At 44.8% G+C, this 27594-nt stretch overlaps 1 protein-coding gene across 2 annotated transcripts in view; it reads left to right on the top strand.

The window, feature by feature from the left end:
- CAMSAP3 (calmodulin regulated spectrin associated protein family member 3) overlaps positions 1 to 27594 on the top strand; it is a 198659-nt gene that overhangs the window by 63261 nt on the left and 107804 nt on the right. For both annotated transcript variants that reach the window (XM_033916157.1, XM_033916158.1), the window contains exons 2-4: positions 6833 to 7098; positions 19334 to 19468; positions 22043 to 22126. In XM_033916157.1, the coding sequence (XP_033772048.1) occupies positions 6833 to 7098; positions 19334 to 19468; positions 22043 to 22126 (485 nt within the window). The remainder of the gene's footprint in view (positions 1 to 6832; positions 7099 to 19333; positions 19469 to 22042; positions 22127 to 27594) is intronic.

The raw sequence follows: 27594 nt of genomic DNA, 5'->3' as shown, positions 1-27594 counted from the left end.
TCCTCTGTCCATCCTCTCCTCTAGAGCAGTGTTTCTCAATACGCCGTAAGCGTACCCTTAGGGGTACATGGGCTGCTTGTTGGGAGTATGCTGCCTGGCTGCCGCAGAGGATATTCCTGCCCGTCCATAGAAGCCGCCACTGCTGGGGTTCTCGCCTTCCTACCTGTCCCCTGCTGCTGCCAGGGATCCATAGCTGACCCAGTTCTTGTTCAAGCCGCACTCCTTGCAAGGACAGCACAGGCAGCAATTTCCACGCTGCACGTAAGTAGCTGACCTGGAAACCTTCTATCCGACGTCAGAGTTGACGTCAGAGGGAAGGCTTTTGTGGATGAGCCACGTGCAGCATGTGAATCTCTGCCTGCGCTGGCCCTTCAAGGAGTGCTGCTGAAAATTGAAGGAGCGAGTGTAGCTTGAACAAGAACTGGGCCAGCTTTGGGAGCAGGCAGGGAGGGGAGAGATCTCCGGCAGAGGGTGGGCAGGAAGACAGTGGTGGCTTCTATGGACAGGCGGCTATTTACTGCAGGGGGAAGGGGCATCATCATGGGACACAGGAGGGAGGAAGGGGACACTAACTTAGGATATGGGAAGGAATAAAAAGGGAGAATTGTTGGGTACTGAGAGAGGTGCTGGGATGTAACACAGGTATAGAAAGCAAACCAGGTAATAAGTATAGAAACCCAACCAGGTAGTGCATGTGCAAGACCAGAGGGTTAGGACTTCGATGGGAAGATAGGACTCAATGGGAAACCAAGGTGGCAAGGGGGCCCCTTCTGGTGATTCAGACAGGTCGTGACCTGTTTGGGCCGCCGTGGGAGCGGACTGCTGGGCAGGATGGACCTATGGTCTGACCCGGCGGAGGCACTGCTTATGTTCTTACTGCTTTCCCTACTGTCTCTGTTTGAGCATAGAAGGATCTTAACTGCTGCTTAAGGCAGTGAGTGAGAGGGAAAGATGGTGGCACATGGGGAAAGGAAGAGGGGAAAATTGGTCAAAGAGAGGAGAGCGATGCATGGGAGAGGATGAGAGGGAGAAATGTTGGATATGGTTGTGGAGAGGGAACAGAGGGACAGTTTGAAGGGTATGCAAGGGAGAGGAATGTTGGACAATAGTGATGGAGGGAAAGATGTGGCATGGTGTTGGAGAGGGATGATAGAAGGAGAAATGGGCATGGGACTGATGGTCAGTGGTGAAAAATGCTGCACATGATCAGGGGATGAGAGAGGGAGAAACGTTGGATGTGACAGTTAAGAGGGTGGGAGAGATGCCTAGATCTGTCAAGATAGATGGACACAGAGAGAGAGAGAGGGAGACTTGTTGCCAATAGGGGTGGAGGAGAGAGGAAAAGTTGGACTCGGAGAGAGAGAGTGAGTGAGAGATGGATGAGGAGAGAAGGAGCAATGTCACTCAGGGGAAGGGGGAGAGAGCAGAGAGTAAAAAGTTGAACTCCATGAAGAGAGAGAGATGTTGGTTTGGGGAGGGAATGAGGACTGGAGGAGAGGAAGCGTGCAGGAGGCAGAGAGAAAGATGTTGTACTGGTGGAAAGGAGGGATAAATGTTGGATTTGGCAGTAGAGAGAGTGGGATAGATGCACCCTGGATCTCTCTTTCCCCACTCCCTTTGCAGCAAGGGAGGAAAAGAGAAGGATAGTGAGAGAGAGAGGGAGGCATGTTGCCAATGGGGGTAGAGGAGAGAGGAAGAAAAGTTGGACTCATAGAGGGACAGAGAGATGTTGGTTTTTCCTTGACCCCTTTTGAGGATCATTATCCTGTTAGAACTTTGTGCTCTCAGGATCAAGCCCTGTTTAGAGATTTCATCCTTGAAAATTGCTAAACTTAGTTTTACTTGTTCATGTATATTTTCTGTGAAGGGTCCATGTATGTGGATCACATTGCCTATAAATTTACATATATTTTTCTTATGATTTTGATTTCCATAGGAGAGTGAAGGCCTGCTTATATGTCCAAGCCTTTGAGGCATAATTGGGTTGGTCCAGATTGTCCTGCTACAGTAAATATGGGTGATATGACTTTTCCAGTGAAAATTAAATTGAGATCTTGGGGTGTAATATTAGATTGCACATTGAGTATGCAGGAGTAAATAATGCAAGTAGTAAGATGCACTTTTATTTCAAATAAGATTGAGTAGATTAAAAATGCTATTGTTGATCCAAGATGGCGTCAGATGGACACATAGCATGTAACTCTTCCCCCAACTAGACCTTGCAATTCTGCATACCCTTAACTTTCTGCTTGAACGGTGGGTTTTTTCTTCTTACTTTCTGATATGGGGAAGCGGAAAAGAGTTGCCCAGCTGCCTCCTCCAGTGTCTGGGAGCTCCAGAGGACTAGTACAAACTACTATTGATGGGAGGCTTACACATCAGGTGAAGGAGACACTCCCAATTTCGAGAGGAACACCGAATTCTGCAGTGAGCCTCAGTCTGGGTTTCCTTTAGCCCAATCCAGGGGCAGGCTCCTCTCCAACCCAGAAGAGAGAGTCCTCCAGAGAGAGATGAGATAACAGTCCTCCCAAGAGGAATGGCAGCTGTTAAGCCCAGGAGGAGCAGCTAGAGGAGATTTTGCAGTGGGGAAAGATCCTACTGAAGCCCCAACATAGACACACTGTGGGGGCTGGAGAGACCATGTCTTCTGCAAGAGGAAGTGGGTCCTTTGGAGATTTGGTGAAGCCTGCTGTTAGTATGGACGAACTGTGGAAAGCTATTGAAATCATGGACTCCAACCACAGAAAGTCAGTATCTGTGGTGAGATCTGATTGTGTTTTTATCAACTCCTAGGTAAACATCCACGGTGAAATGTTGCGAGAACAAGGCGAGAGTATAAAGAGGCATGAAGAACAGATGAAACAAATTAAAACTTTAGAAGTGGAGATTGTTAAAGAAAGAGCCTTTATTCAGAAAAAAATGGAATATATGGAAAATAAACAGAGGTAAAAGAACTTGAGACTGTTAAATTTTCCTAAATCTCCAATAATACCAGCAGTTGAAATGGTTCAAAGATATCTGAGAGACCTTATTGATACCAACGGAAAGGCTGCCTCTGAGAGTCAGAGCTCATTATATTTCTCTAGGGAGGAAGCAAAGAATTCTACTCCCATTGAAGTAGTGGAAGGTGGTAAGTTGACTTTGACTAAATTTCTGGAGAATTCACTGGAAGTGATAACTGAAAGGACTATTCTCATAGTCACGTTTGCCTTGGAATTTGATAGGGATTTAATTCTTTGGACTTATTTCAGACATATGAATGATACATTTTTTGGGTTCAACAATATGTATCTTTCCTGATGTATCTCAAGAAGAGAACTTTTTGGCATACAGAGCAAGGGTCCAAGTTTTGGGTGTTACCTTTGTATTGAAATTTCCTGCAAAATGCTGTGCATCACTAGAGGGAAAAATTTCCTTTGTTTTTTTTTTTTTTTTGAACCGAAACTATTGGAGTTCATTGTGGCTAAAGAAGGGGGGGGTGGGGGGAGGAGTAATGATTGATACAATAGTTTTGCCCACAATTTAACGAACCAGTTGTCAGAAGAAAAATATACAATTAAACCAAAGGGACAGCACTGGAGAATACTCTGGGGTTTTTTTTTGTATCTTTGTGTCCTTAATCTCTGTGCTAAAAACTGCTAGCGTAGTTTGATAGAAGAGGCCCTAAATAAGTAATGTTAATTTCCTATTATTCTTGGTGCCACGTTATGTGGGAGTTCTTTCTGTATTCAAGTAAGGTTTGCTTGTTTAGACTGAAAAATTCAATAAATGAAAATGCTGTTGTTGCCATCCGACTTCAGGACGGTGGTTCAGATGGCGATTCTGCATTTGGACTAGAGAATGACACGGTGACAAAATTCATCACCGTTCCCGTCCCCGCAGATAACCGCGGGAAATAATCCCATGTCATTTTCTAGTGTCTATTTCAACCTCGGTCCTTCTACACCAGCATTCTTCAAAGCAAAGCTTGTGGGTCAATGGTTGTGGCCATTCATACTCTGATTCTTATGGGAGCCAAGGATAATGAAGCCATTGTGACATCACTGATGTGATTGGCTCTTAGGCACTGGTGGAATGAGGCATTATGACATCACAATATCTGCTCTGGATACCAGAGACTGTCATTCTGTAGTGTCTGTTTCAACCTCAGTCCTTCTACACCAGCATTCTTCAAAGCAAAGCTTGCGGGTCAGTGGTTGTGGCCATTCATACTCTGATTCTTCCCTTCTCCTTAAAGAATGACATGAAGATGGTTTCCTGCGGTTATCCGCGGGGACAGGGACGGTGATGAATTTTGTCACCGTGTCATTCGGGCCACTGCAATGACTTGTACCTCAGGATTTCTCTGACGGTGATTTTGCTTTCGGACCACTGCAATGACTTGTACCTCAGGATTTCTCTGACGGTGATTTTGCTTTCGGACCACTGCAATGACTTGTACCTCAGGATTTCTGTCTCGAAGTGCAGGGCATCATAGTTGGTCCTGAATGCAGCTGCTAGACTGGTGATGGGTACGTCCAGGAGAGAACATATTGCTCCAGTATTGAAAATGCTGTACCGGTTACATTCCGGATTGGATTTAAAACATTGAGTCTGAGGCAGCAAATTTTGTACCTTGAGGCTCCAGATGCTTTGTAAACAGTTATTGCTTTTACACCTTCCTACTCGGAGTTTAAGATCTGAATTGGGAATAATGCTGTCTTTGGTAGAATTTTACAGGGTGCATTACCAAAAAATACCAGGAAAGGTGGTTTTTGTTCATGCATGGCCCCTTTTGTGGGGGATCAAGCTTCCAGGATGATTACAGATGTGTACTTCTAAATGTAATTTTAAGAAACTATTGAAGACACATTTTGTGCGTACCTTTTGAGTGCTTGTGGCTGTACAGCAGGGATGTCCAACCTTTTGTCTTCCCTGGGCCGCATTGGCTGAAAAAAAGTTTTCTGGGGCCGCGCAAATGCTGCAGCAAGACAGTAAACACCCAGGGGCAGCAGAGGAAAACACTGCATTGCCCTCGACCGAGGCCGCACAAAATACTTCATGGGGGCCGCACCCTCGGGCCGCAGGTTGGACACCCTTGCTGTACAGTATGCCAAATGCTTGTAATTTTATACTGTTGAGAGTTGATGATTTTATATTGTTATGCCATTATATGTGGTGCTGTCTTAGGATTATGTTTGCTATGATGTTATCTGCATAGGTATATGCAGAATATAATTTTTTTAAATAAATTATGAGCTAATTTTTGTGTTTATATAGAGATTATAAATGTCTGTATATGTTTATTTTACTATGCTGCTACCTGTTTACTGTTAGTTGCTCAGATTTTTAATTTAACAGCATAAAAATGCTAAGAAATGAATAGATCCTTTAATAATAGTAACATAGTAGATGACGGCAGATAAAGACCCGAATGATCCATCCAGTCTGCCCAACCTGATTCAATTTAGTTTTTTGTTTTTTTTTTCTTCTTAGCTATTTCTGGGCAAGAATCCAAAGCTTTACCCGGTAGTAATAATATATGTCATGTGTTGAGTATCAAATTACCCAGAATTTAAAGGACGGTCGCATTCTTTTTGCCACATCTTTATGGTTGAACTCCAAGATTCAAACTGGCGAGTCTAAGATCCTCTGGAAGAATTGGCTGCAGGCAGGCATATACGTACATTAGATGATGTATTATCAAACGGGACAATGCTTGATTTTTCACGACTGCAACAACCATTTGGCATTACAAAGTCTCAAGCATATAAGTGGTTGCAGTTGAAGCAGGTCATTCAGAGAGGGTTCCCTGATTGGTGAAATTTAAAGGATCAGTATAGCTTGCCGGGCCTATGCTTCCAGACAGATTTGCTAGGGCATCAGTCAGCCAAGTGGTATAAATAAATATCTGAATTTTTGAATAAGAAACCAAACACTGGTCTGAGAGATATTTGGAGCATTGAGATAAAGCAGCAGATTTCTGAGTCTCAATGGCCACGAATTTGGACTTGGAGGATGAGATATACAGCGTCAGCATCTATGAGACAAAACATGGGGTTTTTTTGTTGCATAGAAGTTTTTGGACCCCTGTTAGATTACAAAAGCTAGATAGTTCAAAATCTAATAGATGCTGGCATCTTGACATGGGGACACTGGATCATCTGTTGTTCTATTGTCCTTTGATACTCCATTTTTGGAGGTCTATATGGGGACATATTAATTTGATTTTGGAGAGTGCGGATCAGCTGTTGTATGAAGCGGTAATCTGTGGGATGTTGTCATCTCCTACTCCTCCAATAGATAGACATAAGAGCAGATTACTTGGTATGACCGGGGTAGCCATGCAAATGGTCACTAAAAATTTGAAGAATTTTGACAGATTAAATTTCACTTTTTGGTGGAATTCATTATGCTTGTGTTATAAGTACGTGAAAATGAATTCTGAACGGGTAATAATTGAGTTGTTTAAATTGACGAGGGGTCCATTGATCAATTTTATCAATTCTAATTAAATGGTTTATTTCCCTATTTCTGGTTTGATTTGCACATCCAGGGGAAAGGGGGTGGGTGGGAGAGAGAGGGATATTTAAATTAAGATTTGCTTATTAATTACATATATGTATGTATTGTTGTTGGGTTTTATTGAATACATTGGAATCGGGGTGGGAGGGAAGGGGATGAACTTGGTTTCTCATGTATTTATGGATGGATGTAAGTGATGTTTTTCAAATTATTTGAATGTATTATTTTATGCACTGTTTTTAGACTGAAAAATTAATAGATATATTAAAAAATAATAATAGTAATAATAATCATTTAACCACATTTCTTGTTTTCGTCATTGTTGCAGAGTGCATTCCTGAAGAGCTGAAGGAACCCTACTATACAGATCAATATGATCAGGAACACATCAAGCCCCCTGTCATCCGCTTGTTGTTGTCATCGGACATATATTGCAGAGTATACCGGAACATGCTCCAACCTTCGGAGGATAATGCTTCAGCACCACGGGACAATGCTAGTATGCTGCAACTCCTGGGCCACCGGGGCCTGGCACCTGTTGACCAAGAAAAACCCGTGAAGGATGAGGATCTGAAACAGAAGCCCATCAAAATGGTATTTACACCATTTACTTTTAGCAAAACCTCTACCTCCCCACCCTTTCTGTATACAGTCAGTCCCCAGGTTAAGAACGGGTTCTGTTTTATAAACCGTTAAGTTGAATTTGTATGTAACTCGGATCCTAGTATTTTCCCCCCCTTCTCCACCTCCTTAAAGCCCCTCTTGCATCCCTTTCCATACATCCCACTGTTCTCTCTCCACCACCTCAACAAACATTACTTCCTCTCATATCTCTCTTCCCCATGCATCTTTACTTCACTCCTCTCCCACCAGCATATCCAATAATCCTCTCTCCCTCCCTATGCCCAACAATTCTCCTCTTTCGTCATCTCTCCATGTGCACCATCTCTCTTTCCCTCTCTCAGACACCCAATTTTCCCTTTCTGTTCCCTCCCTCACCTCAACATCTCTTTCCCTCTCTCTTCCATTCTATGGCTCGTGCTTCCCTCCCTTCTTCTTTCCATCCATCATTTGTTTGAAGTTTGTGCACTCTCCCTCCCTCCCTCCATTCTGTGCCTCAAATACATGCCTTCCTCCTTTACTTTCTGGCTGGCTCCCTCCTCCTTCCTACCGCATTAATTTCTCTGCACAAAGCCATGGGCGGCGGCTCCTATATGCATCCTGCAGCTGAGCCGGAAGCCTTCCCTCTGACATGGGAGGAGCGCCAATGTCAGAGGGAAGGCTTCCGGCTCGGCCGCAGGACGCTCATAGGAGCCGCTGCATGCGGTTTTGTACAGAGAAACGACTTCGGCAGGAGGGAGCAGGCCAGAAGGTAAACACTCACTGGAGGAAGGCACGTACTTGAGGCACAGAATGGAGAGAGAGAGGCACGTTGGAGCTTGGGAGGGAGAGGAGCACGTTGGGAGGGACACTGAAGGCAGAACAGGACCCCCGTTCATAAGTACGAGTCCGACGTAAGTCAAATGTTCATATAACGGGGACTACCTATATTAGGAACACAACCCGGGATCTGTAGCAGAGCCAGTTTCTCCCCCACAGGTTACACTGGAAATCTTTACAAGATTCATGGTCATTTAATTATATAAGAATATATGAGTTGCCAAACTGGTACAGACTGAAGGTTCATCATATCTTTGTTACCAACAGTGTTCAACCGAGGTCACGAGTACCTGACCAAATCCCAAACAGACTTTATGCCGTGGATTTTCCCAAGTCCATCTTAATAATGGCTTATGTGCTTTTCTTTTAGGAAATTATCCTAGCCTTTTTTTTAAATCTTGTTAAGTTAACTGCTTTGTGTTGCCTAGGTATCTAAAAAAAACCCACACACGTTTGGTGGTCAAATTTATTTTTTTGTGGGTGCTATTGAGTTGGTATCAGACTGTGGAGCTTCATCATGTGACCACTTAACGGTTTGCAACTTTTAATGACCAGATTAGCTTTTTGTGTTTTCCATTGATCTCTGGGTTTCTGTTAAGATTTTCTTATTGATTGTAGCAGAATCCTCAGCAATGTAGTATAATGTAGGTTTGTAGCCTGTGGCTTCTGAGATACCATCATATCTACAAATGTTTATTAAGGCACTGTGTGCCGATAACAAGCTATGACAAGTGTTCGAAGCTTCATGAGAAGAAGGAAGGAAAGAGCAGTGAATACAATGTTCAGGGTCCTGGAGAATTATAGCAACATCCAGTCTGCTGAACAAGGCAGCCATGGCCACATTGTTATGGCTGTAGCATACTCGCATTCATTAGGTGACCCATTAAAAGCGCTCCAGACATTGGTACGCCGACAGTCCAGCAGTGACATTTGCACACATTCATGCTGTTTGGGGGGGGGGAACCCCCCACCCCCACTGAACTTACAAGTCCTCGTGCTCCCGTTGAGGGAAGACCCCCCCCCCACTACACTGAAAACTCCCGAAGAGCAAAAATGGGACAACAGGAGTTTTCTGTGTACTCGAGGGGGGCATTCCCCCCACACCTCCCCCAACGGGAGCGCAAGGATTTGTAAATTTACTGGGGGGGGTCCCCCATTCACAGCACGAACGGGAAGGCCTCGAAGCGATGGTACGCAAATGTTGCTGCGGGATTGTGGGCGCGCCAATGTCTGTGCTTTGGACGGTGTAGCCATTCATTGTTTTAATAATCTAATAATAGTGCTAATTCACCAATTTCAATCTACTGAGATATACAGCACACAAACTTACAGGATGTGATGTGAATTGGATAAATATCCTTTCTCGATCCCGATTGTCTTTGCCATTGACAGGACACAGGCTGGCAGTGGCCTTTCTTCCCAACTGCTAAGTTGTTGTCAAAGCCCACTCCAGACCATCCTGATCTGTCAGAACACGAGACTATTTAAGTTTGCCAGACACTGGCCTGCCTTCCCCCAACTGCTGGAGTTGCTAAGTACCTGCCAACATTAGCAACTATGAGGTCATTGATGTTTTGTTGTGATTCCATTCCCTTTCTATATAGGGATCCTGTGTTTATCCCATGCATTTTTAAAATTCTGTCAATTTTTGTCCTCCCCACCTCCACAGGAAAGGTATTTGAGACATCTATCACCCTCTTCGCGAAAAAAAAATAATTTTCTGACATTACTACCCTGCAACCTCAAGTCATATGCTGTAAAAGAAAAAAAAAAAGTATTTTTAATATAGATGGTTAAATACATGAAAGGCATCATCTTTTCTATCCCTCCTTTCCTCTAGGGCAGGGGTAGGCAATTCCGGTCCTCCAGAGCCAGGTCATGTTTGCAGGATATCCACAATAAATATGCATGAGATAGATTTGCATTTCAAGGAGGCAGTGCATGCAAATCCATCTCATACGTATTCATTGTATGAGATGGATTTGCTCTCAAGGACCTGGAATTGCCTACCCCAGTGCACGACACAGATAACAGTGTGAAATCCATATGGATAAAAATTTCATGTGTGAAGGGAAGGAATATAAAAGGTAAATCCAGAGTGGTGTAGAAGGGGTACAATTGGATCAATTTTTTACTGCATCAAGATTTACAAAGACTAGGGCAGGGGTGTCCAATGTCGGTCCTCGAGGGCCGCAATCCAGTCGGGTTTTCAGGATTTCCCCAATGAATATGCATGAGATCTATTTGCATGCACTGCTTTCAATGAATATTCATTGGGGAAATCCAGAAAACCCGACTGGATTGCGGCCCTCGAGGACCGACATTGGACACCCCTGGACTAGGGGATACTCGAAGTTACTGAGCAATGCTTTTAAAACCAACAGGAGGAAATATTTTTTCACTCAGAATAATTAAGATCTGGAATGCATTGCCAGAGGATGAGGTGAGAGTGGTTTAAAAAAAAAAAAAAAAAGGTTTGGAGAAGTTCCTGGAGGAAAAGTCCATAAACTGCTTTTGAGACAGACTTGGGGAGAAGTACCGCTACTGGAATGCTGTGGGTTTTTGCCAGGTACTTGTTTCAAGTTTCAAGTTTATTAGGATTTTATATACCGCCTATCAAGGTTATCTAAGCGGTTTTTACAATCAGGTACTCAAGTATTTTCCCTCTCTGTCCCGGTGGGCTCACAATCTATCTAATGTACCTGGGGCTATGGAGGATTAAGTGACTTGCCCAGGGTCACAAGGAGCAGCGTGGGGTTTGAACCCACAACCCCAGGGTGCTGAGGCTGTAGATCCAACCACTGCGCCACACACTCCTTGTGATTTGGATTGGCCTTCGTGAAGATGAGTTACTGGGCTAGATCTGATCCAGTAAGACTGTTCTTATGTTCTTATTGTGTGTTGTTTTGGAGTCTGTATCTTGCCAAGGACTTGAAACAGTTCAGAAAAATATGACACAAATAGTATGGGATTTGCACCAGAAGACATACGACAAGAGACAAAGACCTGAATAAGTATACCCTAGAGCAGGGGCTCTTAATTATTCTGAGTGAAAAAATATTTCCTCCTGTTGGTTTTAAAAGCATTGCTCAGTAACTTCGAGTATCCCCTAGTCTTTGTAAATCTTGATGCAGTAAAAAATTGATCCAATTGTACCCCTTCTACAGCACTCTTGATTTACCTTTTATATTCCTTCCCTTCACACATGAAATTTTTATCCATATGGATTTCACACTGTTATCTGTGTCGTGCAGAGTGTTTATTATCCCAGGACAAGCAGGCAGCATATTCTCAACAGGTGGGTGACGTCACCGACGGAGCCCCGCAGCGGGCAGACTTGCTTGAAGATCTTTGTAAGAGCTTACGAGTGCTGCACTGTGCATGCGCGAGTGCCTTCCCGCCAGAGTCAGGGTGCACGTCTCCTGTGAGGTACCTCAGTTCAACGTTTTCCGCAGAGCCGAGAAGTCCTCTTCACTTCAGCTCTGCAGCTACTTCGTTGCCTTCTCGCACCGCGGCTTTGTTGTTTTTCTCAGTCGCTGTGCCCGCCTGTCTTTTTCTCCTTTTCTTTAAAAAAAAAAATAAATAAAGTTTTTTATTGTTTCTTTTTGGCCGGTGGCCTTTCGGCCTAGGCCTGGCCGCTGAACCTCATTCTTTCGTCGGCCTATCTTTTTTCTATGTCCCGGCCTCTTACCGGTTTCAAAAAGTGTAGCCAGTGCAGCAAAGTAATTTCACTCACCAACCCTCATCGTTGGTGTATTGCTTGCCTGGGTCCCGAACATTGCCCCGACACTTGTTCGCGCTGTGCTACCCTTCAACCTCGAGCCCTTCGCAGATGCCATGCCAAAACTCTTCAACTATTTGGCACTATGGAACAGTCTGCTGAGAGGGTCTCGACCTTGGCTTCGGGGACGGCCTCGACTTCCAAGATCTCGACCCAGACACCCGTGGCTGCCTTGACCAAGGCCTTGACCTCGACATCTTTGGTCTCGAAGGCCTCACCTGCAGTCCCTTCCAAGTCTGTATCTGTGGGTAAGTCTCCTGTTTCTCCTTCAGGTACCCTTCCTAAGAAGCCTCCAGAGTCTCAGGCATCCAAGGCTGTGCCTACAGTCCTACCAGCCTCTTTGAGATCTCCAGCTAAGCGTGCCTCCAAACATAGAGAATACTCATCCTCGAGGTCACCCTCTTTGGAGCGCACTGCTGCACCTTCGAAATCTGATCCCTTCGTCTCGGTACCTATGTTCGAGGACATGTTGTAAGCCATTTTGGCCACTCAGATTTTCTCGGTCATGGCTTAGCTCGTCCCAGCCTTGACCCTGCTTCCTTGAGCCTACTTCCTTGAGCCTCAGCCTGAGCCTCCTGTTGAGGCACCTCGAGGCAAGCCTCAGAAGTCTCGTCACTTATCATCCAGTGACTCTTCGCCTCCTCCTGGGACACGCTCTCCTGAACCTCGATTGAGGCATCGTTCGAGGGAAACCCCTGTCTGCACATCCTGTGGTTTCCCACTTCATGAAAGGACTTTTTAATGTACATCCACCACTCAAACCACCTCCAGTGGTCTGGGATCTCAATGTTGTCTTGGCTCAATTGATGAAGCCTCCATTTGAACCAATTGATAAGGCTCATCTCTAGTATCTTACTTGGAAAGTGGTTTTTCTGATAGCCCTCACGTCTGCTCGAAGAGTCAGTGAGTTACAAGCCTTGGTTGCGGATCCACCTTTCACAGTTTTCCACTATGACAAAGTGGTCCTCCGTACTCATCCAAAATTCTTGCCTAAAGTTGTTTTCAGAATTTCACATCAATCAATCTATTGTTCTTCCAGTATTTTTTCCAAAGCCTCATTCTCATCCTGGAGAAGTGGCGCTTCATACTTTGGACTGTAAGCAGGCCTTGGCTTTCTACTTGCAACATACTCAACCTCACAGACCAGCCCCACAACTTTTCATCTCCTTCGATCCAAATAAGTTGGGGCATCCTGTCTCGAAGCGAACCCTATCCAACTGGATGGCTGCTTGCATCTCTTTCTGCTATGCTCAGACTGGTCTCCCTCTGCAGGGTCGAGTCACGGGCCACAGAGTTAGAGCAATGGTGGCATCTGTAGCTTTCCTCAGATCAACTCCTATTGAGGAAATCTGCAAGGCTGCCACTTGGTCCTCGGTTCATACTTTCACCTCTCATTAATGTCTGGATACTTCCTCCAGAAGGGATGGCCATTTTGGCCAGTCTGTTTTACAAAATCTCTTTTCTTAACTTGCCAACTCTCCTTCCATCCCATTATGCTTAGCTTGGAGATCACCCACTTGTTGAGAATATGCTGCCTGCTTGTCCTGGGATAAAGCATAGTTACTTACCGTAACAGTTGTTATCCAGAGACAGCAGGCAGATATTCTCACAACCCACCCTCCTCCCCTGGTTGGCTTCTTAGCTAGTTATCTGAACTGAGGTATTTCACAGGAGACATGCGCCCTGACTCAGGCGGGAAGGCACTCGCGCATGCGCAGTGCAGCACTCATAAGCTCTTACAAAGATCTTCAAGTCCGCTGCAGGGCTCCGTTGGTGACGTCACCCACCTGTTGAGAATATCTGCCTGCTGTTCCTGGATAACAACTGTTACGGTAAGTAACTGTGCTTTTTGTTTGATTCAATTCCCTCTTTAACATACAGTATAGTGCAACCCCCCCTCCAATTTGATCTACTCTTATCATTGAGATATATAATTTGTACCCAAGTAACAGTGTCCCATTGATTGTCCTCCTTCCACCAGGTCTCTGAGATGCCTATTATATCTGCTTCATCATTCAGTACTATATACTTTAACTCGCCTACTTTATTTTTTAGACTTCTAGCCTTTGTATACAGGCACTTCAAATTGTGTTTTTTCTTTGTATCTACAGGCTGCTAAGATGATAGGGATAGCTTCACATTAGAGAATGACACGGTGACGGTTTACCCGCGGCCACCGCATTTAAGCCGCGGGTCACCGCCGAAAACGGGGAAGAAAACTAGCAGTCGCTGCGGTGACGGGGACAAGGCCATTCACCGACCGCGGAAACGGTGAACAGGTTTGTCCCCGCGGGCCAATGTACCCCCTTCTAGGAACCGCTATTTACCTGTGTTTCACCGTGCTCCTCATTTGTCAGATCAACCCTTCCTGCCAATCGCAGCAGAAGGGTACCCAACCCCTCCTGCCGGTCCTCCCAATGGCCTCCCCTAAGATCGCCGGCAGGAGGGTACCCAACCCCTCCTGCTGGACCCCCCCCAACGAACCCTCCCACCCCGGAACCCCCTTAGTCTTACTTTCCAAGTTGGACCGGACAGCTCCTCGCTCGTCTGGCCAGCAGGCCTGCCTCCGTCCAAATGAGGCGGGCCCGCCCCTCCCCTCCCCTGCCTCCCAATGGCCTCCCCTAAGATCGCCGGCAGGAGGGTACCCAACCCCTCCTGCCGGCCCCCCCCCCCCAACGACCCCTCCCACCCCGGAACCCCCTTAGTCTTACTTTCCAAGTTGGACCGGACAGCTCCTCGCTCGTCTGGCCAGCAGGCCTGCCTCCGTCCAAATGAGGCGGGCCCGCCCCTCCCCTCCCCTGCCTAACCCACAGGATCCTAGGGCCTGATTGGCCCAAGCACCTAAGGCCCCTCCTATAGCGGGAGTGGCTTTAGGTGCCTAGACCAATCAGGCCCTAGGATCCCGTGGGTTGGGCAGGGTAGGGGCGGGCCCGCCTCATTTGGACGGAGGCAAGCCTGCTGGCCATACGTGTGAGGAGCCGTCCGGTCCAACTTGGAAAGTAAGACTAAGGGGGTTCCGGGGTGGGAGGGTTCGTTGGGGGGGGGGTCCAGCAGGAGGGGTTGGGTACCCTCCTGCCGGCGATCTTAGGGGAGGCCATTGGGAGGACCGGCAGGAGGGGTTGGGTACCCTTCTGCTGCGATTGTCGGGAGGGCCGTTGGGGGGGGTCTACAGGAGGGGTTGGGTGCCCTCCTGCCGTGATCGCTGGGGGGAGGGGAGACTTGCAGCCGTAGCCGCGGTCACTATGCTAATCACGGCAGCATTTAAAGTACATGTCGTGTTTGTTTTTGCATTGCTAGCCCCAGGGGTGGTGGAAGATTAGTGATTGAAAAACTGTATGAAAAATAACTATTTTAAATTTAGTGATCAAAATGTGTCAGTTTTGAGAATTTTTATTAATTAATTTTTTCTCTGCGTGTTTTGTTTTTGTATAGTTATTAACTAATATTTAACTAAGTTTTAAAGTTTTAAAGTTTTAAAGAATGTTTCCTTTATACGTAAATAAAGAAAAGTGAATGGGATTGCAGTGGCGGTGACGGGGCGGTGAATGGGGTGGCAGTGGCGGTGACGGGGCGGTGAAGAGGATGGTGAGACGGGGATGGTGAGACGGGGACGGGGCGGTGACGGGGATGGTGAGACGGGGACGGGGCGGTGACGGGGACCAATTTTTTCACCGTGTCATTCTCTACTTCACATCTTTAATCTGCTTCCCTCTTACGCACTCTTGGCTTTTATTTCACCATTTTTGAAATCTCTCTATCGGGGCTCCCTAAATGTTCTGATTCAACAGTATCCTTCAAGGATACTCCACACCGAACCATCTGCTCCTGGGCGACTTTCGACTTCTCCCCACCCCATCTTAATTTAAAAGCTACTCTCTATCTCCTTTTTAGACATTAGCACCAGCAGCCTGGTCCCATCCTGGTTAAGGTGGAGTCCATCCTTTCAGAATAGGCTCCCCCTTTCTCAGAATGTAGCTCAGTTCCTAACAAATCTAAATCCCTCAACCCTGTACCGTCATCTCAACCACACATTTAGACTTCAGAGCTCTGCCTGTCTCTTGGGTCCTGCGCCTAAATTTGGCTTCCAGAACCTCCCTCCCATATTTTCCTATGTCATTAGTACCTACATGTACCAAGACAGACGGCTCCTCCCCAGCACTATCTAATATCTTGTGTAAGTGGCACATGAGGTCTGCCACCTTTGCACCAGGCAGGCAGGTGACCAGGCAATCTTCATGCCCACCAGCCACCCAGCTATTTACATGCCTAATGATTGGATCTTCCACTACAACGGCTGTCCTCCCTTCTGGGTTGAAGCCCGTGAAGATAGATCCTCAGTGTAAGAGGATATTGAATCTGCATCATTTGGTGGGCAGCTCCTGGCTACAGGATTATTTCCTGCATCACTAGGGTGGTGATCTCCTTTTAGGAGACCTCCCTCCTCCAAAGCAGCGCAGGGGCTGCGAGACTGGAAGTAGGACTTTTCTACAACATCCCTGTAGGTCTCCTCTATGTACCTCTCCCTCAGCTCCTCCAAGTCTGCAACTAGCCTCAAGGGAATGGACTTATTCTCTGAGAGCCATGAGCTCTTTACAGTAAGCATAAACATATAATTTGTTGCCAGCGGGGAGATAATTATACATGTGACACTCGTGCAATAGACTGGATAGCTCCCCTCTTGCTGCTAGACTACTGTCTGCATCTTATTATTGAGCTGCTTAATTAAATCCTATTAAGGTACTGGGTATGTTACACTGGTATAGAAAGCCCTAAGATAATTTGTATGCTTTATTTAGTTTTTGAGTCTTAGCAAGTAATGAAATGTAAGTTATATATGTAGTTCACGGGTGCTGTGAAAACTATCTTTAAATGCTAAGCCTCTACAACCTCTCACTTAGAACCAGGCTTACTGAGGATTAGGCACTAGGCCAGCGTTCCTCCCCTCAAGGGTCACCTGTGGAGTCTGATCTCTAAGAAATTCCAAGGACTGGATCAGACCAATGGTCCATCTAGCCCAGGACTAAGATCTGGGTTGACCCTCGGATCAGGAGGAGGATCCAATGGTGCGGAGATTTTGTAAGCCCCCACATTTGGTGGCTTTGATCACATAGTCCATCCAGGAGTTGATGCTGGAGGCTGGGCAGCCTGTCGCTGTGGATTGTTCCCTCATGAGTGATCAGAGGCCACAGTCCACTACCTTTCCTGATCATCCTAACATAATTAAGATACTCATGGACATTTGGGAGGCTCCTGAGGGCCCCTTGAAATGCGCTAGGGCCAATTCTTGTCATTATTCAATGGCAGATGCTTTTAACCAGTGCTTTGCTTCCCCAAAATTTGGTTCTTCAGTAGCACAGGTTACTGAATGCACTTCTCTCTGCATTGATAGGGGAGGTTGTCCTGAAGGATGTTCAGGACCATAGAGTGGATTTTATCCTCAAACACCTTTTTGACTTGGTGACCACCGGAATTAAGGTGGTGATGGCCTCCTCCTTTGTGGCCAGGGCTTGCCATTCTAAGCTAAGTCGTGATCCAGGATCTCGACTTCTTCTAGTTTTGGGGGTGAACTACATGGTGGATGCTCTGAATAACATGCTGAAGGTCTTCTGCAAGTTTTCAGCCTATTCCATTTCAGTGCGTAGGATCCTGTGGATCCGGCAGTGGTCCAGCAACTCGCCTTCGAAGACAACATTGAACAGGTTGCCTTTCCAGGGGCAATTCCTGTTTGGCAAAGGTCTGGATGACCTCATAACTAGTGTGCAGGACCGCAGGCCCAAGTCTGTGCCTGTCAACAGGCCCCAACCCTGCAGATGTTCGGGGCACCCTACTTTTTGGTCCCTTCTTCAAAATGGCCAAGCCCTGCTGAACTCGCTGAATTAGGTTGGCACTTGTCTTAAGGCTTCCATTCCGTTAACCCTTACTTTTTTAACCTTAACGTTACCAACCAGACTCTCTAGTTTTTTTGAACAACTTTTTTTAATAACTTGAAGTAAGGAATAAACACTCGCAATTTGATTTCAAGGCAGTCCAATTTTGTTTACAGAATCTTCTCACTCAACCAGCACATCCAAGGGGAAGCTGGGAGTGTGTCCACATACCTTGTGGGGAATAACACTGTCCTCCAGACTTACATACTGAATCTAAGCTGTATTAGGCTAGCAGAAATAAAGGGTGAAAATCTGGTGAGAGGACGATGTTAAACCCAAGTTTTCTTGCAGCCATGTGGTCTCACAAAATGGCCACTGTTCTCTCTCAGACTAAAGAAGAAGGCAGGCTCCAGAAAGCTACATTCACACCCTCTAGGAGTAGCTAAGCACTCTGGGAGATGTGAGTCTACAGAGCACACTTTTTATACATTTTAGAACCGACAATCTATAGAAGAACTGAGAAACTGTCCACACAAAATGGGAGCAGAACAAACTTTTTATTACAAAAATATGGTAATCTGTTGTTCATCATTACATGACTCATGGAAACAGGTCATGATAACCATAATATTTGATTGTATTTTGTAAACCGCTTAGGTTTAAGCAAGTGAGAAATTTTTTAAATAAATAATAGAGTAAAGAGTAATGAATCTCTCAAATCTGTATACCAGAAATTTATATTGGTAATCAGTCTGAGGATAAGGTGATGGCTGAAATCTTATATGCTATTTTCTCTTTGGCCTGTGTGTTCTGTGGAATAAGGGCAGATATTGAAGATTAGGGTTACCAGAAATCCGGATTTCCCTGGACATGTACCCTCCTTTGTCCAGGTTTTGAAAAGCTTCTAGCAACGAGTGACATCGGGACGGTATCTGTGCATGCGCGATGAAACACGGTGATGTCACGTGAATGCGCAGATGCCATCCCAATGAGCAAACAAGTCGAGGAGGCTGGTCTGGTTGGCAGAACAGGGTGTGTCTTGGGCGGGGCCATGGGTCTGGATTTTTGTTCCCGAAAATCTGGTAACCCTACTGAAGATGTCATACTGTGGAGAAAAAGAGGGAGAAGGAGGAACGCTTAAAACTGAAGGGTTCTGTATCTCTTTAGAACCCAAAAAGAGTGTTTTTTTGGAAGAAAAAAAAAAAAAATCTCTTCCATGGAAGAACCAGGGCTGTCCTTGGGAAGATATCAAAGCGATGCTTAAATGCATAGGCAATGGCGCCCTCATTTGAAAGGAAGTTCTGGGGCAAGAGATCAGGGGTGGACTTAGTAGTAATGAAGGAAATATTTCTGTATAGAAAGGATGGCGGATATGTGTAACACCCTTTTAGTGAATATGATGAAGATGAGAAAAAAACATAGAAATTCTTTTAAGGGAGAGGAAGAGTCTGTAGAGCTTAGTGGCTGGTATGAATAAGCAGACTAGATAGGCCATATGGTATTTAACTGCTGTCATTTTCTGCTTATGAAAGCTTTTATTGGACCAAACTAAATATCCAAAGGTAGTGTGAAGACTTGAATGCTCATGCACGGGCTGTCATAGCTTATCAGGGATAATGTTTTCCATCTCATGTTTCACTTTCATTTTGGTATTCCACAAATCTGTAGCGGTATGAAAATATTCCAGCCTTATTTTCTACATCCTATTTTCTTTCAGCAGTTTTGTGGTTTCTCTCTGCAGGGATCACACTTGGCAGTGATTGATGCGTTGATGGATGCCTTTGCTACAGAGTCTATGAACATGCTGAAAACTCCTGGAGGAATAGAGCAGGGTCCTGATACATGGGAACCTCGGATCCTTCACTGGATAGATAAGGTATAGTTGTGTTTGTTTCTGTTGCTATATTCCATTCAGCACTTTTACGCCTGTTCCGTTCGATTTTGTTTGTTTTTTTTCCAATCTGGTTTTTTGATATTCTACGTAAGAAGAAGTTTTTCAATACAAGGACCAGTTTCTGGCTATATTTATTACATTTATTTTATGTATGCTATACATGTTTTTATGATTTTTATTGAATAAATTCCTGCACCTTGTACATTCCACTGCAGTTTTGTTTTGGTTTTTCGTTGTATTCCTTGTGTCACTTCAAGTTTCAAGTTTATTTAGTCTTTGATATACCGCTTTTGCGTACAAAGTGGTTTACAATTTTACAAAGATTTTATTTTTTCAAAAAAGGTATTTTAAAATATAAAGTGGGGAAAAACTGACTACATGAACATTACAGACATAAGGGAAGTGGATAGGATACATTACATGAAACTAAAAAGAAAAGGGAATGGAAAAAACGAAAGGGATAAAGGGAGTCTTTAATGTGTGGCCAGTTGTCTGAGTCTCATGAGCAGTTAGTCCTAGGAACAGATCTCGTAAGCATCTTTAAACAGAGAGGTTTTAAGACTAGATTTAAAGTTGTTGAGAATAGTTTCTTGTCCCGGGGCCAAAGATAGGGCGTTCCATAATGTGAGGGTGACTACTGAGAAGATAGTTTTTGCATGTTGTATCGTAGAACAATTGGACGGAAGGAACTACAAGAAGATATTGTTGAGAAGAATGGTAGTGATCGTTGAGATTCACTTATTGTATTCCCTTCATTTACTGTATAATACTAAAATATAAACCTAGATTTTTGGGACAAGAAAATGACCTAAAAATTGGGGGTTTCAGTTTATATTCGTGTCTTTCCCTTCTTCCATTTCAATTTTAGCCACTCTTTGCTGCAATTTCAATGATTCTGAAAGTACTCCAGAGCAATAGGTAGTCAAATTTTGCATCTGAGTTCCCAAAGAGGACTGTAGCTGAGATATAGCTTCTCAAATAGAGTTCAGGTCTATAACTGAGGGCTTTTTTAAAGGAGCTATTGCAAAGTTTGGCTCAATTAATTTCGGTTCCACGGTACCTGAGGCTGAAATCGCTGACAATTGATTCTGCCGTTCCTCTGCTGACTCCAGGAGATCACACAGTGATTGCTGTATCACAGAAACTGCTAATGCCTGCTGTACAGCTGGGTCTTCAACTTCCCCGCTGTTCTCTGACATCGCCGACTCGCTCCCCTCTCCAGCCGTGCTGCACGCCAGCGGCTGGGGGACTGGCTGCACCGGCGTTCTCCGCTCCTCCGGATAGAGGCTGACAAGTTTCAAGTTTATTTAGATTTTTATATACCGCCTATCAAAGTTATCTAAGCGGTTTTTACAATCAGGTACTCAAGCATTTTCCCTATCTGTCCCGGTGGGCTCACAATCTATCTAACGTACCTGGGGCTATGGAGGACTGAGTGACTTGCCCAGGGTCACAAGGAGCAGCGTGGGGTTTGAACCCACAACCCCAGGGTGCTGAGGCTGTAGATCCAACCACTGCGCCACACACTCCTCATAGAAAGAGACTCGAGGGCTCTCTGATGAGCTCTTGTCCAAAGAATGCTTGAATGCTAACGCAACGCCTGCTGGAAAATACTAGAAATCTATCACCCTTTCAGTAAAGAGCGATTTCTTTGTTTCCTTTTCAGTTTTTCTTTTTGTGACTTCATATCGTTGTGCCTCATCAGAATTTACTTTTCTGTGTTAAATGTAGCCTTCCAGCGCTCTGTTAAAGACTGTCAAATACAGTGGTGCCTCACACAACGAACTTAATTCGTTCCAGGAGCAAGTTTGTTATGCGAAAAGTTCGTTATGTGAAACGCGTTTTCCCATAACAATACATGTTAAAAAAAATAATTCGTTCTGCAGCATAAAATATGCTAAGATGACATAAAAAAAGATAAATTTGTCAAAATGGTGAAAATGGTGGTCTTGCTGAGGCCAAACTCTTTGACGAGGTCACACTGTTTTACCCCACATTCACTCCTTCTAATTATTTCCCGTTTCATTTCAACAGAAATCACCTTCCTGCTTTTTTTAGAAGCCATGATATATAAAAAATATTGAGTTTATCTTAAAAGGACGACTGTATACAGTGAGAGAGGGCAGTTAAGCGCAGTGACTAACGACTGCCTGCAGTGCCTGCGCGGAAGGATGCAATACATCGGCAGCTCGGGCGACTTCGTTGTGTGAAACGAAGTTCGTTGTGTGAAACGAAGTTCGTTGTGTGAAGTTCGTTGTGTGAAACGAAGTTCGTTGTGTGAATCAAGACATGAAGTTCGTTGTGTGCAGCGTTCGTTGTGTGAGGCGTTCGTTATGCGAGGCACCACTGTAATGGAATGTTTTAATTGTAATCTCACATTCTCTTTCCTCCAGCAAGTGCAAATGTCTGTGCCTAGCATGTAACTAGAGGGGGGAGACATTGTGGATCCCTATACCAGGCATCAACATTGTCGCCTACAGTATGCTTTCTGTTCATTCTCTCTCATATGGATGCTAATATAGTAACTCTACTGTTTTGTCTTTCTCCCCTTCATAGATTAACCGCAAACTTCAGGATAGTACAGAAAGAAACCTTAACCAGAAGCAAATGGCCGACTCTGATGGGCAGTCCCAATCACCAGTAAGTTCTTTACTGATAGGTCCTCCTCTGGGTTGGGGCAGGGAACCCCATTATTAATCATTAGTCAAGATGTCAGATAATTGTGTAAATCTGTGATTCATCTCCTTAGTTTGTTTTTGGTTTTTTTTTTTCCGTAATCTATGAAGTAGTGTATGAATCTAGTAGAGGCAGATATGGGGCTCAGCTTGTTCCTGAGTAACCCTGCTTATAAATTAGAGCCTGACTGAAGAACAGAAAAGAACCTTCCATTTTTCCATTATCAAACAGGACTGAGTCAGGCAATACAAATGGGTGAGGCCCATTGCATATCACCGAGATGGATTAATTCTCTCAGAGCTAGAATGTAATGTAAGTTCTGAGCACGTGTAGCCCTTCCCATGTGCAGTGTAGAGAATGACACGGGGACAAATTTTTTTTTTTCCCCGTTCCCACAGGAACTTAATTTCTGCATCCCCTAAGTTTTGTCCCTGTCCTTTCCCCCCATTCCCGTAAGCTCGGCCTTAATCGCACAAATCTTGAACACTTATGATTTTTAAAGGGTTTGAGGCTTGTGCAGATGAGGACAGAGCTTGCAGGAATGGGGCTGGGACTTGAAAAAGACGGGCTGGGAAAACGAATTCCCGCGGGGACGGGGAAAAATTTGTCCCCTGTGTCATTCTCTAGTGCAGTGGTCTCGGCTCCTCAGTGTTAGGTGTTCCATTCAGCCGAACGGATATAAAAATATGCTGGGACAGTTTTAATGTGTTCAAATTATATACATGCTTTGATAATTTAAAAAAATAAAAAATCCTGTTTTACAAAAAAAAAAAAATTCTTCTTGTTCAATACGGCTCTAAAATCTGGGTTCTAACTATGCCCATATGTAGCAGAAAAATCCATAATTTTAGCACCCACTCTAGGCATGCTTGTTCGTATATCAGAACTAGGATGAATGCAAGCATTGTGTCGGTATGTGTCCTAGAGCATGAAAGGATTGCCGTAATTGCTTCTGACAGGGCTCAATGATGTTTCTTAGGAACTAGGAGCCAGACTTTGAACTACTAGAATGTTTGTTCACATTTATAAATCACTTATTTATAGTGTGCTCAAGGTGATGTATAGCAAGTTATTAATAAAATGTCGGGAAAAGAGTAGATCAGAGAGAGTGAGTGTGCTATGAGGAAGGCAGAGAATATTACATTACATTACATTAGGGATTTCTATTCCGCCTGTGCCTTGCGGTTCTAGGCGGATTACAATAAAGATGATATCTGGGCATTTCCAGTAGAATTACATTACAGGAAAAGAGTAGATTACAAGTAACAATGAAGAGTTACAATACATATCGCAGCAGATGTAACATAGCCACGGATTACAATAAAGAAGATATCTGGGTATTTCCAGTAGAATTACATTACAGGAGAAGAGTTAATTACAGTTTATATAGAAGAATTATAGTACATTCAATATCACAGGAGATGTTACATGGCAACTGAGTCAATTTACAACTGGTGGATAATAAAGAATTACCATATATTCTAGATTACAAAAGATGTTTGCCCTATTAAAAAAAAAAATGCCATGACGACCCTCCCCAAAGACCCCCACCCCCAGAAACTTGCACCAGGAGACCCTCCCCCCCTGGTGGGAGCAAAAATGGCAGGAGTGATGCCCACTCCCTCCTACCAATGGGAGGCCCCCTTTGTGCCAGGCATCCCCCCCCAAGAACTATCTCCTACCCTCCCACCTTCCCCCCCCAAAAAAAGATAGGAGGGATGCCTACTCCCGAACATCCCTCCACCCCGTACCTTTGTGAGAAGTTGAGAGCAAGAGGGATGGTTGGTCTCTCCTGCTCCGAGGCCCGCCAGTCCAAAATGGCAGTCCTTCCCCTTTCCGATGCATCATGTGATGCACGGTGAGGAGGAGGGGGTCTAAGGCCCCTCCCAAGGCACCTTAGGTGTCTGAGCCAATCAGGGCCTTAAGCCCCTCCCTATGCATCACATGATGCACTAGGGAGGGGAAGGCCCACCATTTTGGACTGGTGGGCGTCGAAGCAGAAGGGACGAGCATCTCCTGTTCTCAACTTCTCACAAAGGTATGTGGGGTTCAAGGGGTGGGGGAGGTTGAGGGAGCATCTGGTGGCAGGAGGGAGTGGGCATCTCTTCTGCCTTTTTTCATTTGTGCAGGAGGGGGCTTCCATTGGCAGGAAGGAGTGAGCATCCCTCTTGCCAATTTTCTCTCCCACGGGGGGGTGGGGGGAGGTTGGTTCGCAATGGCAAGAGGGAGTGGGCTCCCCTTCTCCTGATTTTTGCGGGCACAGGGGAGGGTCTTGGTGCCAGTTATAAATATTATATTAATTTCAGGACTGAACTATCGCTAAGACATGTAAGTGACTGGTCTTGACCAATCGCTTTTTCAGATCACTAAAAGTGTTCACTACTTTTTTTTTTTTTTTTTTTTTACATCACGAAGCGTTAGAGCAGGAGTCCAGTCCTCGAGAGCCGTATTCTAGTCAGGTTTTCAGGATTTCCCCAATGAATATGCATGAGATCTATTTGCATGCACTGCTTTCATGGCGATACTTGAGAGGGTTCAGAGAAGAGAGACAAAAATGATAAAAGGTAGGGAAAACCTTTCATACGCAGACAGGTTAGAAAGGCTGGAGCTCTTCTCCCTGGAAAAGTGGAGACTCAGAGGAGACATGATAGAGACTTTCCAAGATCATGAAAGGCATAGAGAAGGTAGAGAGGGACAGATTCTTCAGCCTATTGGGAACCACAAGAACAAGGGGGCACTTGGAGAAATTGACAGGGGACAGGTTTAGAACCAATGCTAGGAAGTTCTTTTTCACTCAGAGGGTGGTGGACACCTGGAATGTGCTTCCGGAGGTTGTGATAGGACAGAGTACACTACGGGATTTTAAAGAAGGATTGGATAAATTCCTGAAGGATATGGGGATTGAGGGATATAGATAGAGGTAGAGATAGAATTATGAAAGGATAGATAGAAGCATAAAGGGGAATAAAGGGTTTTAGACAAGGGTCACCTTACAGGTCATGGACCTGATGGGCTGCCGCAGGAGCGGACTGCTGGGCGTGATGGACCTTTGGTCTGACCCAGCGGAGGCAACTTCTTATGTTCTTGTATTCATTGGGGAAATCCTGAAAACCCAACTGGAATACAGCTCTAGAGGTCCGTGAGTTCCCTACCCCTGCGTTAGAGCATCAATCGCTTGGCTAGTTTACATGGCATTTCAATATTATTGACCTTATTTGCCTGGTCGAATCGGAGACTGATCTGTCGTGCAGAAACCACGGGGTGAGCCGTTTTCTGCTGCAGGTTGGCAAATGTGATCGTTGCTAAACCAGTGAAAAATGGTTTAGCGACAGTCATTAGACAGTCACTGACTTTTGTGCATTTAGGCCTCAGTTTTTGCTCTCCCAGCTCATAAACACCCATCTCTTGCTCTCCTTCACCTCCCAGGCATACAGATACTCACCTCCTACTCTCTGACTGACCTCCCCCTTCCTCTTACTGAACATAAATATTCAAAAAGAGTGGCCCGTGCATCAAACTCCAAAAGTATATTAAGGCACTAAAAGACGGGTGCATCAATCATAGACTGGGTAACCTGTATTAATGCTTACCATATTTCTATTTATTTAAAATTATTTATAACCCGCTTATGCACAAATCTAAGCGAGAAACAAAATCACATACAAAATCACATTAAATATTAGACAAATACAAAACAGCAAAAAAAAACAAAAAAACAAACCAACAACCACGGGATAAAAAAGAACTGCCCCAACTCACTGTCACATGGCTCACACCAAAAAAGCACTCAAACAATACCGTTTTCACCCCCGTCCTAAAATACGGTGCAATCAAAGCAGCTTAGCTCCCACATTCTAGAATTTACCCCCAGAGGGACTATGTCTAATTCTAGAATACCTCTACTTCAGGAAGCAGGTGAAAACCTGGTTCTTCACCCAAGCCTTTAATACATAGGGCGATTGATTATTTACTCGTGCAACACCAGGAGTAGCTTGCTACGCACACTGTAACTAAATCAGTTCCTATATCTTTAACTGTATAATCAACTTGCCTTGATTTTTAGCTTCCTATCTGCTTATCCCAATGGCCTCTGTACCACCCATCTTGTTCCCATCTAATAACTGCACTTGATAACATAACATAACAAATGACTTCTATACCGCATAATCTTGTAAGTTCTATGCGGTGAACAAAGTAAAAAAAAAAATCATATAATCATTAAGGGTAATCGTTATGTAGGAAACAAGTATTTCTTCAAAATGGTGGCAGAACTTTGAACTCCCAAAGTGCTGCCTGAAAAGACAGAAGACGTTGATGTAAACTTTTTATAATGACAACTTTTATCGAAGGAAAGTTTTAAAGAGAGCATGAGATTTTTGCATACGAGTTGAATGATCCCTCAGCTATAGGATAAGCTGTATTGTAGTAAAGCACTGGCATCGTATCTGTTTGAACGTTTTGAGGTGTACATATTAGTAGTTTCTTAAGTAGTACTGTATTTTTTTGCTCTATAAGACGCACCTGACCTTAAGACGCACCCTAGATTTAGAGAGGGAAAACAAGAAAAAAAACATTCTGAACCAAATTGTGCACCCAACCCCACACTCCCTCCCAGGCTCTGCACCCTGTCCCCCTTCCCTGCCAGGCTTTGTACCATTTCCCACTACCCTGCCCTGTAACCTGCTCCCCCTCCTCACCTCCGGTGGTCTAGTGGTAGACTGGGACAGGAGGGATCCGTCCCAGCCGACTAACAATTTTTTCCTCCTCCTTCGCCCCCTCCGGTAATTTTTTAATCCCCCCATACCTTTTTAAAACACCCCCGCCCCCGTAGTACCTTTTTAAACACCCCTTAAGCCTGGGGGTCAGCAGTGTATCGGCCAGCGGGAGCGTGCTTTCTGCATTCCTGCCTGGGCCCGCGCCGCTTTGTGAACGGCTGCTGTGTTCTCGTGGGACTCGTGAGAACTGACAGCAGTCATTCACAAAGCGGCGTAGACCCAGGCAGGAACGCAGAAAGCATGCTCCTGCTGGCTGATACACTGCAGGACCACCACACTTAAGGGGTGTTTAAAAAGGTACTATGGGACGGGGGGGGGAGTTACTAGGGGGGGAGTCAGGGCGTCTTCGCTGCATAAGACACACCAACATTTCCACCCACTTAAAAAGTGCATCTTATAGAGTGAAAATACGGTATGTTGACATTGTATTATATCTTTCTAAATTCAGTGCTGCTATAAGTATAATTTTGAAACTGTTTCATGGTAGTCCTATTATTTTCAATTTGCTGATTTTGAGTTGACCTCACCCGTTGCATTTGTTTTATATTTGGTCTTTTTTTACCACTGTTATTCTGTTAACAAATTTGTGTTGCATTTGTACTTGCTGTGCACCGCCTTGGATGAATCTCTTCATAAAGGCGGTTAATAAATCCAGAT

This window comes from Geotrypetes seraphini, chromosome 12 (genome assembly GCF_902459505.1).
Source record: "Geotrypetes seraphini chromosome 12, aGeoSer1.1, whole genome shotgun sequence".
Classification (NCBI taxonomy): Eukaryota; Metazoa; Chordata; class Amphibia; order Gymnophiona; family Dermophiidae; genus Geotrypetes; species Geotrypetes seraphini.
Note: the sequence above shows the minus strand (reverse complement) of the source record. Positions and strands in the feature narration are given on the sequence as shown.